This window comes from Epinephelus fuscoguttatus, linkage group LG1 (genome assembly GCF_011397635.1).
Source record: "Epinephelus fuscoguttatus linkage group LG1, E.fuscoguttatus.final_Chr_v1".
Classification (NCBI taxonomy): domain Eukaryota; kingdom Metazoa; phylum Chordata; class Actinopteri; order Perciformes; family Serranidae; genus Epinephelus; species Epinephelus fuscoguttatus.
The window spans coordinates 24,600,998-24,616,090 of NC_064752.1; the positions used below are offsets into that span (position 1 = coordinate 24,600,998).

Sequence of the window (15,093 nt, forward strand, 5' to 3'; positions counted from 1 at the left end):
GACATAAATGTGAATGTACCTCTGTGTGGTTTTATATCCATCAAGAAGAATTTGGCCTAATCAGCCTTACCTCATTTCAATTTCTGGCTCCTAAAGCCACATTTCACCCAGAGCCATTCGGATGAGCTGATTAGACTGATAACTGACTCTTGACACTAATACAGGGGAGGACATTTTGATAAATGAACAGATTAACAATCCAGAATTCACCTTTACGCTGTAACCACTGAGGCAAGTAAGAGCCCTAAAAGCCCCAGCTGCGAGGGTATATTAGTTAAGACATTTGCCAGTATCAGCAGCGATGACAGCTGGGTCCCCTGCACTATTGTCCCAGTGTGATGGTGACCAGCCTTATCAAAGATCCCTCATGTGTGATTTGGGGCCGATTCGCCTTAGATGAGACAGATGCTCCCTCCTATAAATGCTCAAAATCCAAATCTAGACTTCAGTGATAGAGATTTGTCTCTTAAAAATAGCACAACATGTATTTTTATTTTACTGTATGTCGCATTTGCTGCATGGTTTTATTAGAATTTTTTTTAAATGACACTCATTTCATTGACATTCACAGAATACATGGTAGCTAATAATGCACTACAGTCAGCTCCACACACACAGTAATGGGCACGTTGCTAACTGTTGTGTTTGTCCTGCAGATGACATGGAGGCCATCCCCGTTAAGCAGTTCATTAAACACATCATGGAGCTCTACAAGAACAACCTACAAGGTTTCTCTGAAGAGTTTGAGGTACACTTCTCAACGTCACTTCAACGCTGATTCATTTTGAAGCCTTGTTAACCTTTGCTATACAACTAATTGTGCTTTTACGTTGGAGTTGGGTTCAGTTGTTCCATACATCGTCGCCTTAGTTCTGCTCTGCTTCATGTTCACCTCGACTTATTCAAAACTACTGAAGAGGAGTGAACATGAAGTCATTACATGGGCTGACAGGTGACTTGTTGATTGGACAGTTTTGGCAGCCGTCGTCCTGCAGCATCAGCAGTATCGCAGGTCATGCAGCACTTTACTGCGCCCACTTATTTATTTATGTTCTCTGGTGTGTCGGGGAGCTCATAAAGAAATAATTGACGATGAACATTGTCATAAATAGTGTTGTTGGTTGTTACATGTCATGCATTTCACTCTGATTTGATTGGCCGGGTTGCTTTTTTGGCGGCTCACGATCAGCAGATGAATTTATTAGTAGTTCAGCTTTTGAGTCGTCAAAAATGACTGATGCTCTGCTGTCATAAAATCCAGTAATAATCCCATAATCCTCATATGAGCCCCGCCACAGTCTGCTCGGAGACAGAGACCCTCCTTTTCAGATCGTCTACTTGTTTGATCTGCACCAAGTTCCTGTTACAGTTTTTCATACAAACTTTCCCACCAACATGGAATTGGTCCGTAGAAAGTGGAGAAGGCTACAATGCAGAAGTCAAGTAAGAAATCGCTGGGGAAAAGAGGAGCGTGCACGAGTCTGTTTCAGTGGTTCTCAAACGGTGTGCCGATGCCAATCCAGGTGTGCCATGGCATTTCATGATAACCACACATTAGCCTAGTATTGCAATATTCAACTGAGTCGTACAAAAAGTTATGAATGAATTTTTAATTGACTGTAACAGCCATTTCCTAATAAAGAGGCAAACTCTAGTCAAAAAATGTAATTTAATTTAAAAATCCATCACAGGGAACCTATTTGTCGCCATTCATGGGTAGAAATTATAAGTGTGTGACACATCAAAAGTCCTGATTGCCAGCCAGTGTGAGGGATGATAACAATTAAAAGGAGAAAGCCATGAGTGGGACAATGAATTGGACAGAGCAAATTATGATAAACCTTTACCGAAGACGACCTACCGCTGTCAGTAGACAGTATCATGAAAGCTACCTGTCTTATTTTTCTTATTTTAATGGTCTTATGCCATGATAAGAGTGATAACACACATTATAGAATCTATTGTGCACAGCTATAAATACAGGTGTGCCTTGAGACTTTGGATCGCCCCCAAATATCTGTAATAACAGGACAGAGGCTTGCAGGTAATCACTCTAATATGACACTTTTCTACTGTTGTACATTGTGCCACGCCCTCCACTGATGACACATCCTTGATTATAATGGTTCCACTTCCAAAGGTTGGAAATGCGAGCTGGTTCACTAGATAGCATCAAGGTTCAGTAAGTTATGAACAGAACAGGTTTAAGAATCAGAACTGAGAGTGGATGGACTGATCTATTCAGCACAGTTAATCTCCCCTTTACTGTGGACATGTTGTCTGTAAGTGGGCCTGGGTCTGAACAGTGGTTAGAGATTACTTTATGCATGTATTGGTGTGCAGCATTGCTACTTTTGAACAGATGGTTGAGAGCAAGACGGAGAGAAGGATCAAGAGAGACGGAGGTTAATTAGAGAAGGTCTGTCTGCTGCTGGACTGGATGGGAACACATTCTCTGTGTAACCAGGTTAAGAAACGAAGCAAAAGCTCTGCCCCCAGAGGATTCCCTCTAATTGGGGTCATTTGATGTGAGGCTCGTGTGGATAATTTTCAAATGCATCACAATGAAGCTGTGTCGGAGATGATTGTTGTATTTTAGGGGGTGGGCGGGTGCGGTGTGGTGTAGCGAGGACGAGGAGATGAAGGCTGTCCTGCTGGAGGCCTGAGTTCAAGCCCCAGTGGCAGCAAGCATCTGCTCTTCTGAAGTGTCCTTGACCGAGACACTGAATCCCTGCCAGAGGTTCTGCTTTGCAGTTTATCCTGAGCTCCTTGTGCAGCCGGCAAGTTTGAAGAATAGAAAGAAGAGTTTTCCTGTCAAGCGCAGAAAAAAGAGAATGTCCAGGGCTGTACTGAATGCCTCTTTTTAACAGTCAGAGCTTCTATTGAGGTTTTTGAAGAAAGCTTTGAATGCCTGTTGTCATATTTTCCGTAAAAAAACAAATTTTTGTTGATGGTATAAAATGCAAGATAGGGAGGCACTGATATGAATTTTGCAACCGATAACAATAACCGACCCGCTTCTCATGGCTGAGAACTGATACGATAACTGATACTTTCACATTTTTGTATTTTAAAAGAAGAGTATAACCTGTAGTTTATGTACAGCTGAGGGTGAGAAAGGCGAAGATGTGGTGAGAAAATATGACTGATTTAATATTCCTTAGGTCAGACCAAACCAAATTAATCTGACATCACTACTGTTAACACAACAAAAACGAACAACAGTTCTGACTCCTCCATACCTGCCAGCATTTGGCTGGGTAAAACAGGGAGGTGTCAAACGATGATTCACCTCACATATTAACGCTCAACTCAGACAAACAAGTGGCTGTCTCTCACACACACACACACACACACACACACACAGAGCCAGGGAGACAGACGTTTTCCACACTGGGTTGCCAGGTAAGGGTCCATGTCATTGGTTCGACAGCCCATTGGTTCGACATCCCATTAGTCCGACTGTCCGCGGTGCTGAACGGCTCGCAGCGGGCGTATGGTGCGCTGCGACCGGCTTGAGGCGGAGCAGGCTCACGGCTTATGTGTTTGTCACTTTCTTTTTCATTTTAACCCACACCATGATCTTTTCCTGACCCTAACCAAGTGGTTTTTGTGCCTAAACCTAACCAGACCTTAACCACAGGGCATCATGATGATTTCAGAACGGACTTCGGAACAATGAGTTTAATATGGTCGGAACAATGGGATGTCGAACCAATGGGCTGTCGAACTAATGGGCAGTTCCCCCAGGTAGTGACACAAATAATCGCTAACTGTAGCATCACATGGCTAATGGTTAATAATAAGTTTACCAACACAGTCGAGCCTTTTAAAAGCTCGGTGTTGGATGTGAGCCGCTGCTGCTAATTAGCTTGTGCTAACACTGTGAAGACGGCTCTTCAGCGCTGTGTCTAACCTGTGTGGGGCAGTCACAGATCAGACCTTCAGCACAGTCCTGTTGTCTTCCTCTGGAACTGTGAAAGACGTCCACACAGCAACATGTTTCGCCCTCTAGACAGCATGCTGCAGTTGTAGTTAATCTTCTGCTCTGTGTTCATTAGCGGCTCATAAACCAAGTTTAAAGGTACATGTAGCGCCACACACTGTGTCAGGTGTGTAGATGCTGCCCTTATTAAAGGCAATATATGTAAGAATGTGGCCAAAACGGTTACTGCACTCAAATTCAAAATACTGCCGCGAGTCGTGTCCACCCCCCCTCACCTACAGATTTGAGGTTACTGGACAGCGGCACGCTGGAGACTTGATTTGTTTGCCCACGGGTGGCTGCCGTGGCAGGGCCGCGTTGCCGCGTCCTTGATCTCCGGTTTTCCAGCAGACCGTTCAAGCAAGTCCGGCTTCTCTGCTGCTAACACTGCTGCCGGGATACAGCTGAGGGGGAGCCGGCTGCTAATGCTATGTACTGGGACACTGCTAATGCTGCTTGCCGTGCTGCTGTAGCTCAGTCGTAACTTTAACTGATGCTGAGACTCTACTGACTGTGTGACTGGTAGACGGCAGTAGGTGGCGCAACAGGCCAAACCACAAATTCAAAACATAAACATGATTTGCAGACTGCAAAAAAAATTTTTAGATGCAAATATTCTGGCCGTACTGTTGTTGTTGGTGAGATCAGTATGTTATATGAACATTATTCCTTAGTCTCTGTGACATATTAGGAGGATTTTATGACTATTTGCTTTATATTTCTTACATATAGCTCCTTTAAGTCAGTGAAAGTAGTCTAGCTTTGCATTATCGGCGCTATTTATCGGCTGTAATTTTAATGAGCGGAATAATGCATAATTGTGAAAATGTCTGATTATTGGCCGATAATTTATCAGCCCGATATATATTATGCATCCCTAATGCAAGATTGTCAGTCACTGTTTGTAAACACACCTGCCAGCAAAAGTGAAAGTAAAAGCAAACCCCCAATTTACTCTCAGTTGGCATTTTGACTTGATATATTTGCAAGGTTTTTTTTTGATGCTGTGTTTCTCAGATTCCCGCTGTTTACGTTTCTAGCCGCAACCTCATCTGAGTGCTGTGGGGGCACACCGCCATATACATCCCGAACACAGCAAATAAAAATAAAATTAGAAAACACAAGGAGAGGGCAGAAAAATATACCTCCTGTGTGTGACACTTAAGTGGCCTTCACATAATAAGAACAACGCGCTTCGCTCACCGCCAGGTGCGGCAGAGCGGTGCGGTCAATGTTCAGATAATTTCAACTCTGAGCGCAGCACTCAGGCAGAAAATCCGAGCGGTGCAAAACGCCAAGGGTAGCGGTGCTGCTTTGTCAGGCGTTGCCGCCCTTTCCATAGACAAACAACGGGACAGCCAGCGCAAAGCGGTTTTACAGCTGATCATGTGCAGAGGCCTTAAGAGTGGGTCAATATGTGATGGTTGAGAGGAATTTGGTTTGTGTTGGTCTGTACATTGTTTGTTTTGGATAATTCTGCATAATTTATCTTCTTTAATGAACAAATTTAAATTGTGGTGCTGCTGCGAGACCACCCCTACAGGGGCAGCACTCTAACAGCCACTGTAGCATAACACCACTGGTGTTTAGCATGGGGGCTAACTAGCCAACAGGGTCAGCAGATAATATAATATCACCATTGTTTTGCATAATCACCACTGAGAGGAAACCACGGCTATTTAACCTGCTTAGTGGAGGTCGATGCATCGCAGCAGGCCCAGTATTCAGGCCTGTGCTGTTACGATTTGTTCCCAGTAAGATGGCTAAGAGTCTACTTTCCGCTGTGTGTAGAGCCCTTGCGGGTACAGTAAGTCTCACCCTTCCGGCAAGCACCTGGTTTAAACAGATCTTCAACAAATCTTCTAAATCAAGCCTCATTATACACATTATACTGTTTGTTTATTCTGCCATACATTATTATTGTGTGGAAGTGTTTGAAACACATATAAAACGAATACAAATCCTATTTTCATGCTTCTAAAGAGAGCCATTAGAATTATGAGCAAAATACAAAAATAATACTAACGTAGGAGAACAGGTTACAGGATCTTGAAGGTGCGTACGTTGCCTTTTGTATGTTTTTTTTTTGTTGCTATTTTGCCTTCTTTGCCTGGTTTGGTGTGTTTTATTGTTGACTGCTAAACATGATGTGCTCCTAAAAGGGTAGGTGTTATAAGCTGTAGCTTCAGCCTACACATATTCAGACAGCATAAGTGTCTAAGTTATGTCTAACTTAATGAACCAGCGACGCAAAAAGATATTGACACTGTACTATTTAAGTATCTGCCATTTTCTGTGAGAGGCTGTGACTTTATTTACATGAATTTGGAGATTAAGACACAATGTTCCTATTTCTATTTGCAGACCGAAATAAATTCTAAATTCTAATTATTGAATAGACATGCAAAAAAGATTTTAAAAAGCTGCGCAGCATTCAAATGTTTATTTATTATTTTAATTCTAACGTCATGAATAAAGCTTCAAACCAGTCGGCACAGCCCAAAAGACGTCTGAGAAGTTTTCCTTGTTAAGAAATAAAAACCTGCTGTTTCTGTTAAAGCTCTGTAACAGTTAGAGCGGGTAATTCCGTTACATCTTTCCTCCTTGTTTAATAAAATCCATCTCTGTCTATTTTTCCTCTCTCCAGGAGGTCCAACGCTCCACAGCAGACCTGAAAATCACAGCAGAACACTCCAATCATCCAGACAACAAGCACAAAAACAGATATATCAACATTGTGGCCTGTGAGTCAGCTGTGAAATCTGATTATGATGTCTACTGCTGCGCAATCCAATAATGCTTTTATAACATGTTTTCATCCTTTTAATAATCCATACAATTATATCAACGCTCTCCCTAGATGACCACAGTAGGGTGAAACTACGAGCTCTGGCGGGGAAAGATGCCAAACACTCGGATTACATCAATGCCAACTACGTGGATGTGAGTTTTACCAGACACCTGGCTAGTTTTCTTCACAGGTCTAGTCTGGGTTTCTTTTCTGTGTTAGAAAGGTTGTATCGTGAACAGTCGTAAATGCTGACATCTTTATTTAAAGTATTGATTGAGGGATCACAATCACAACACCGACAAGACAGAACAATAAAAAAGGGGAATCTATTTTAAGAATATTGATTAATGTATAAATATTTACACTTTGTGTCAGCTGAAGGAGTGGATTTCATGACCCACCAATGTCTTGTATCAGTAAACGAGTCATTTCAGCTGCACAGGGGCTGTGGGTTATTTGCACAATATTGATCACATCTTACCAGTAAGTACACCACCACTCTCCTGTTTCAGGGCTACAACCGGCCCAGAGCTTACATAGCTGCTCAGGGTCCTCTCAAGTCTACGTTCGAGGACTTCTGGAGGATGGTGTGGGAGCAGAACACGGGAATCATCATCATGATCACCAATCTGGTGGAGAAAGGCAGAGTAGGTTCTCTTTCATTTTAATATGCAGTCAAAAGTACAAACACAAATCCTTCACAGACATTAACTGCCTTTGTTTATTGTGTCTGTTGTGTCCTGCAGAGGAAATGTGACCAGTACTGGCCGACAGAGAACAGCGAGCAGTATGGAAACATTGTGGTGACGCTGAAGAGCACCAAAGTGCACGCCTGCTACACACTGCGGCGTTTCCTTATAAGGAACACTAAAGTTAAAAAGGTAACTCACAGTCAGACTCGTTCAAAGCTGTTTTGTTTACATGAGATTTTACTTTTTACACCTGGATCAGCTATTCGTTAATCTGTGACTAAGGTTGTATGTAAAGTCCGTTTTAGAGAGATTAAAATTTGTGATTTACTAAAGTGGGTTGCACTGTTAGAATTTAGGGAGTCATTGTTTTGCAAGTCACAAGTGAGTTTCAAGTCTTTACACTCAAGGCAGCAGTCTAGTCCCTAGTCAAAAATAAGAAGTCTCAAGTCCAAAGTCCAAAACTTTAAGTTTAATGCCATTTTAACAACTGATTAATAAGATAATAAATTTACAAAAATCTTGAATGCTTTTTAAGGTTTGTATTTATATGTTAAAACAAGTTTGTTCAAAAGTTACGTAGCTGTTAAGTGAACGTTAGCTTGCTCTGTCTGTAATTTTTGACCTGCAATTTAATTTTTGTTGACTACCACATAGTTTTTTAAGCAAACATAATTAACTTGGTTATCATTTTTCTGCCTGCACTCAGTAATGTAACTTGCCTGGATGCTGTCAGATGGTTCAAACAAAGTGGATCATCTGGGGAATTAAAGTGTTTAAAGTGTTGACCTGCTTGGAATGAATAGCTTTAACATTAATAGATTAAGGAATGAAGGGAAATTAATTAACATAAAACAACATGTTTTTTAATCTCTGGGTTTTGGGGAAGGTATCAAGTGTTTCCAAGTCAAAAGGCTCAAGTCCAAGTGAAGTCACAAGTCATTGTTGTTTAAGTCCAAACTGAGTTGCAAGTCTTTGTTGATTTTATTAAGTAGAGTCTAAAGTCATTAAATTTGGGACCTGAGTCTGACTCCAGTCCAAGTCACATGACTCACACCCACAATTCTTGTTGCTAGAACACAACAGTAGGACCTTTTGATTTAAAAGCAATCAACAGGAAGTCACTGTGGTATCACAGGCTGTAGCATGACTTCCAAAAATAACAGTTTTAGGAACCAAGCGATATATTAAACTTGTGTGCTTCCTCTTTACAGTTATGACTGTGTTTTATTTCTATATAGATACACAACAGTTACACATTAACAGATATTTAGTAACATCTCATTTCTGTGTATAGCCCAAGTATGGGACTAGTATTACTTAAGGACCTCATGGTTTAGAAGTTACTAAACTTGACAAATTACGAACATGGCAGATCTGCACAGGATTAACATCACAGACGACCTTCACAATTATTATAAATAACCAGAAGTCCCCAGGTCATGCTTCTTCTGTGTGAATAGGGCTCAAGACTGAGTTTGAATTCTTCAGCCCCTTTTCTAAGGTCTTGCATTAAATCTCCACTTAGACAACACCTATGTCATCAGTACTTAAAACAAGTGATTCACCCAGTACAGCTTCATGTTCAGTGAGCTAAGAGACTGAATGTATTCTCACCAGGCTCACAGGTCTGCTCTCATGTTCTAGGGTCAGAAGGGGAATCCAAAGGGGAAGCTAAACGAGCGCATCGTGGTCCAGTATCACTACACTCAGTGGCCTGACATGGGAGTCCCAGAGTACACCCTCCCCGTCCTCACCTTCATCAACCGCTCATCAGCAGCTCGCACTGCAGATATGGGCCCTGTCCTGGTGCACTGCAGGTACGGTACTTATCACGGAGCCACAGGGCTAAATGAGCGTTACTTATGAGTGCTGGAGGCTCATATTTGCTGACTGGGTTAACAGCTCCCTCTATGGGCCTGCCATTATGCTCATATTGCTTTGTGCTCCTCTCTTCAGTGCAGGGGTTGGGCGCACAGGAACGTACATTGTCATTGACAGCATGCTACAACAGATCAAGGACAAAAGCACAGTCAGCGTCCTGGATTTTCTCAAACATATCCGCACACAACGCAACTACCTGGTTCAGACTGAGGTGAGAAAAACCTAAAAGTGTCCCTTCAATTGTGCAACCTCTTTTATATTATAAAGGTCATTTCTGATTAGAGATGGATAGGGAGTTATGAAAGCTATTCAGTTTGATATTGTAGGATCAGGTTAGGGTCACACTTGCTGCCGTTTTATTGGAACACACAGTACAAACTATTACACACTCAGCATAATACAAATGTCCACACAGGCTGTTGTCAGGCTACGGTTATGTACTTGATTTTATAAGTGATGGAGGAGTGAGGTGTTCCTTCCTTCACTGTCAGGTCTGACCACAGACAATTTCCTGTAACTGTGATGTCGTCGTCGTTGTTGTTAGCTCTATTTAGGTTTTCTCTTCTTTTAAAGTTACAAATAACCTTCCCACTTAACTTCACACCTGATTGTTCATTCTTGAAATTCAGATAAATCTCTGTGACTTTGCATATTCAAATATATTTTGATGCTAATTCGCAATGTAATTTTACTTGAGTAAAATATTCAATGCACGACTTTAAAGGTATATGATGCAGGATTGTTGGTTACTCTTTGACAGCACACTTGCCAGCAATAGTCAAAGTCAAAGCCAACCTCAGATTCACTCTTGGTTGGCGCTATGCCTCGTTATATTTGTGTTTTTTTTCTGCACTGTCTCTTGGATTCCTGCTGCTCACGGTCTGGCACCTGGTCACTACCTTTTTATGAAGCCTCGACCTCATCTGAGTGCTGTGGGGATACACGCCCATAAATGTCCTGAACACAGGAAATAAGAAAATACAGGAAGAGGGCAGAGTCTCTGCAGAAAAATACACCGGCACACACTTTTATAGTAGGTCAATAAGTGATGATTTGTCATGGTGGCACGGCGGTGCAGTGGTTAGCATTGTCGTCTCACAGCAAGAGTGCTACTGGTTTGAACCCAGGGTGGGGGAGCCTTTCTGTACGGAGTTCACATGTTCCTCTCGTGTCAGCATGGGTTTTCTCCGGGTGCTCCGACTTCCACAGTCCAGACATGCAGACTCCACAATTGCCCGTAGGTGTGAGTGTGAAAAAAATGTTTTGGATTTTTTTTTTTTTTTCCCCCACAGGGTTTTATTTTTTCCAGGGTTATATTTTTTGTTGTGTTTGCAGTTATCCATACTGTATAATGATGTGTTTTATAATCTGATTTTGAACGCCCTGGGTCTGCCCACAGGAGCAGTATGTTTTCATCCACGACGCTCTGATGGAGGCCATCATGAGCAGAGAGACAGAGGTGCCGGCGTGGCAGCTGCACAGTTATGTCAACAGCATCCTCACGCCCAACTCGACAGGCCGCACACTGCTGGAGAAGCAGTTCAGGGTGAGTAAACCTTCTGGGTCTGACTGGTCCACTCAGATGAGCTGTCACCGTCCGTGGCGGCGCCACCAGCTGAAATCGAGATTGCCTTCGGATCAGAAGCTTGTTAGCAACGTGCACGGTGGCTTTCCAGTTCCAGACGGGAATAGATTGAAAACGTCTCTGATGTTGGCTGTAATAAAGTCATGTCTGTCACCCCTGCTGCCTTATGCAAAGCTTGATGAATGTTTCATCAAGCTCCTACTCTGTCAACATCAGGAGAGGGAAACTAATTGCTCGCACATAATGTCACTTCCTCCCGAGCTTCACATGCTCATTATTAACGTGAAAGACTTAATCTCGGGTGTTAAACATCAATGTATGGTATGTTTGATTTTAATGTGCAGTGACTCTCCGGATTAAAATCTGATTTTCTGATCTTCTTGTTTTTTGTTTTCTGTCTCACCAGCTGTTGACTCAGTGCAACGCACGCTTTGCAGAGTGCTTTAGTGCCCACAAAGAATGCAACAAGGAGAAGAACCGCAATTCCTCAGTGGTTCCCTGTGAGTATCTTATCTGTTATACAGCAACACATCTACAGTGGAGCTGAGGTCATATCGAACATGTGAAGCCGCTGCAGTCAGGGGTGTCAAAGGCTGGTTATAGTGGGTTGCTGTAGGAGTCATACTGCAACAATATATTTAAATCTGAAGGATACATTTACACTCGGACACTATTAAAGCATAAAAGCAAAAAAAAAAAAGGTCTGTGTTGGTTACCTTACCTTCTCTCCTTTTGAAACAGAGGAAAATAAGAATTACAGCATTTCCTAATGTGGTATTCTACATTTTCCTATTTTTCAGTCTGTGAATTATTAAAGACAATTCGTGTTCTGAAATTAGAATCTATTTCCATAATCCTATAAGTTAATCTTTCTATGCGTTCTCTGCACCCTGACAGGGAAAAGGACGTACTTGTTTCTATAGCAACAGCCAGCGCTGGTAATGAATGTGTGCATTATCAGCCAGTGCGATATTATAGAGGCCTGGGTTTGTGATTTAAAGTGTTTCTTTTTTTCTCTCTCTCTCTCTCTCCTCCCTCTCTTCAGCGGAGCGAGCAAGGGTCGGACTCACCACTCTGCCTGGAATGAAAGGAACAGATTACATTAACGCGTCCTACGTAATGGTAAAGTGTGATCGTCTGCCTACTTTATCCTAGCTCGCTGTGCTTTTTTTTTTTTTTTGAAGATGTTTATTGACAGGTCTGACAGTTATTGATGACAGTTTCTTAGAAAATGATCAGTAGCCTGTCAGCTTTCACAGCCATTCATCAGCGTGTGTGCTCCGAGCTTCAGAAAGGCTAACAACTCCCATCTGTCACCCCAGGGTTACTTCAGGAGTAATGAGTTCATCGTTACCCAGCACCCTTTACCCCACACCACCACAGACTTCTGGAGGATGATTTGGGACCATAACGCTCAAATTATTGTCATGTTGCCTGACAACCAGGGCTTGGTAAGTTACCCTGGGGCATAATAAGGTGGTCTTTATGGGGTTTTTTTAATTTGCATTTAGATCTACAATGTCTCTTAGCGTGTAATATAATGTAGTCTACACACAGACAGAAAACCTAATAATGAAAAACAAAGAATTAGTGATTGTTAGATAAATAAAGGAACCTGCAGCATACCTTGTCTGACCGGCTGTTGCTTCTCTGCAGGCTGAGGATGAATTTGTTTACTGGCCAAGTCGGGAGGAGGCCATGAACTGCATCGCCTTCACTGTCACACTCATCAGTAAGGACAGACTGTGCCTCTCCAATGAGGAGCAGATCATCATTCACGACTTCATCCTAGAGGCCACACAGGTACCACATTGACCATACTTATCCCTCATTTCCACTGTATGGTACGGCTCAACTCAGCTCTACCTGACTCATTGTTGGTACCAGGTCCTTCTCTCTATTTAATTGTCCACTGTGGACAGAACCCCCTCAGGGTAGGCCGGATTCTCAGCTGATCGCCATAAAGATGCTGCGTCAAACTACTGTGACATCATCATCAACACAACACTCGCTGAATCCTTTTATCAGCAAAAAAAAAAAAAAACAGAGGCATGTCTGCACTACGTCGAGTGTAAAGTGTAGTTTTGCCATTTTTCATAGTCCATGAAGAGTGAATAAAAAAACTTGCTGTTGATGTGAGATGATATCAAAAAAACTTTTGTCAATGGAATACCATTAAAAGTGCGACGCGAGTTGCAAATGCAGAGAATTATAAGTCAGGAGTTCCTGACCATTCTTGTTGTCTGATTGCTGTGACTTGACTTGCACAATCCCAAAGAAGCAATGCAATATTTCTGTCTCTGCTGTGTGTGACAGGACGACTACGTTCTGGAGGTGAGGCATTTTCAGTGCCCTAAATGGCCCAACCCCGACGCTCCTCTCAGCAGCACCTTCGAGCTCATCAGCGTCATCAAGGAGGAGGCCATGACTCGAGATGGCCCCACCATCGTGCACGATGAGTACGTTTGTGTTTACCTCTACATGTCCTATGTCAGCGTAGGGGAAGTTTACTCGTACCTGAGATCAGTCCTAGCCTGCACCAGGACTGTAAATTGATTACCATTTGATTTTTACCTCACAGTGTCGACCTTGCTTATTGTCGAACAGCTGCATTTGGTACTTTAAGGGTTCAGGAGTGGCGACAGAATCCTGAGATGTTTAATTACTTTTGAGTTGTCCTTGCTAAACTGTAGTGTTTGCACGAGTAGGAAGGAAAACAAGCCACTAAATGTAGAGTGCTCTCCACAGTTTGGGGTTTGAGAGTCCTCCAGTGCATACCGGCTTTGAGAATCTACAGGCAACAACCAAGATAAACAAAAGTACCACTCTGAAGTCTCTCAGTAACCAGGCAACTACAACAACTTCAGCAACTATTCCTCGCTGATGTCTTTTCCTACAGACCTTTGTGCCTTCAGCACCTCAGCTGCTGTTAGTGAAAACATCAGCTAATTGAATAGTCTCCATCAGCGAAGGTCCAGATCATCAATCACACTTCTTTCCTCATTTACCTAAAGCTGTTTCTGAAGTTGTCTCCGACTCAATAACAGGCCACTCTGTCTCCACACCTATTTACACCAGATGCTAATGTCATGGGATGCTAATTGCTAACAGTCTGCGCGGAGGTAGTTGTTTACCTCACACATTTTATCCTTTAATATCCTGAGTGTATTTCTTTGGCAGTCACTTGTTATTATCTTCAGTCTGCAGTTAGTTAAAGAAGATGAGGATGAGATTTAAACACTAAAACTACACACAAGAAAACAGACCTACACATTGTCATGTGTGATGGAGTTCAGCTGAGGATTTAGGGGTTGTGATGTCTCATTGTTGAAGACAATTTGGACCCACAGTTGTTCCACGGAGCTAATTGTGATCATGTCCTCACAGGTATGGAGCCGTGTCAGCAGGCATGCTCTGCGCCCTCACCACACTGTCCCAGCAGCTGGAGAACGAGGGGGTCGTGGACATCTATCAGGTGGCTAAGATGATCAATCTCATGAGGCCGGGAGTCTTCACTGATATAGTAAGTTCACCTTTTTTTTGTTGAATACAAACACGAGGGATTCAAGATCAGAATTTTAACAACTGAGAACCATGAAAGATTAAAAATTGAAATAAAAGGAGGCGGACAGAGTCAGCATCGAGCAGCTAAAGAGCCAGATATTTCCCTCAGGAGCTGGTGGAGACTAAAACTGAGCTTGAAGGCATTGTCAGGTGGACACAACCACGACTCCAAAAAAATGCTAATATTGCTCCGTATCTGCTTGATGTGTGAATAGGCATTGGTTTGCTAGCACCTTCACCATGTTAGTGTTGTGCTTACAGCATCTTCTTCTGCCAATAAGTTCAATAAATACTGCTTTAAAGCAACACTGAAGGCTGCACTGATAAATGTTTTGTTGCTAGCAGCCAGAAAAACACAATTAACACCAACACTAGCTTACGTGGTGTCGCTGACATGTTAGCAAACAAGCCCATTTTCCATCCAGCACACAGAGTAATGTTAGCATTCATTTTAACAGTTTTCTCCAGCTGTTGAAACCAAGTCCAACAATCAGCTGTTTTTGGTTTCAAACCATATCTTGATGAAAATATCTCAGGCATTGGCTACTAAATTCTCCACTGTGTTTACTGGTTACTTGGTTACTCTCTCTTTCAT

General features: G+C 42.5%; 1 protein-coding gene across 2 annotated transcripts in view; it reads left to right on the forward strand.

The window, feature by feature from the left end:
• The window catches only part of ca16b (carbonic anhydrase XVI b), a 138,979-nt gene that overhangs the window by 119,971 nt on the left and 3,915 nt on the right, over positions 1–15,093 (forward strand). For both annotated transcript variants that reach the window (XM_049589307.1, XM_049589296.1), the window contains 14 exons: positions 657–748; positions 6,633–6,729; positions 6,846–6,928; positions 7,289–7,423; positions 7,523–7,657; positions 9,113–9,285; positions 9,425–9,560; positions 10,749–10,895; positions 11,341–11,434; positions 11,980–12,056; positions 12,257–12,385; positions 12,591–12,737; positions 13,251–13,393; positions 14,322–14,457. In XM_049589307.1, the coding sequence (XP_049445264.1) occupies positions 657–748; positions 6,633–6,729; positions 6,846–6,928; positions 7,289–7,423; positions 7,523–7,657; positions 9,113–9,285; positions 9,425–9,560; positions 10,749–10,895; positions 11,341–11,434; positions 11,980–12,056; positions 12,257–12,385; positions 12,591–12,737; positions 13,251–13,393; positions 14,322–14,457 (1,724 nt within the window). The remainder of the gene's footprint in view (positions 1–656; positions 749–6,632; positions 6,730–6,845; positions 6,929–7,288; positions 7,424–7,522; positions 7,658–9,112; positions 9,286–9,424; positions 9,561–10,748; positions 10,896–11,340; positions 11,435–11,979; positions 12,057–12,256; positions 12,386–12,590; positions 12,738–13,250; positions 13,394–14,321; positions 14,458–15,093) is intronic.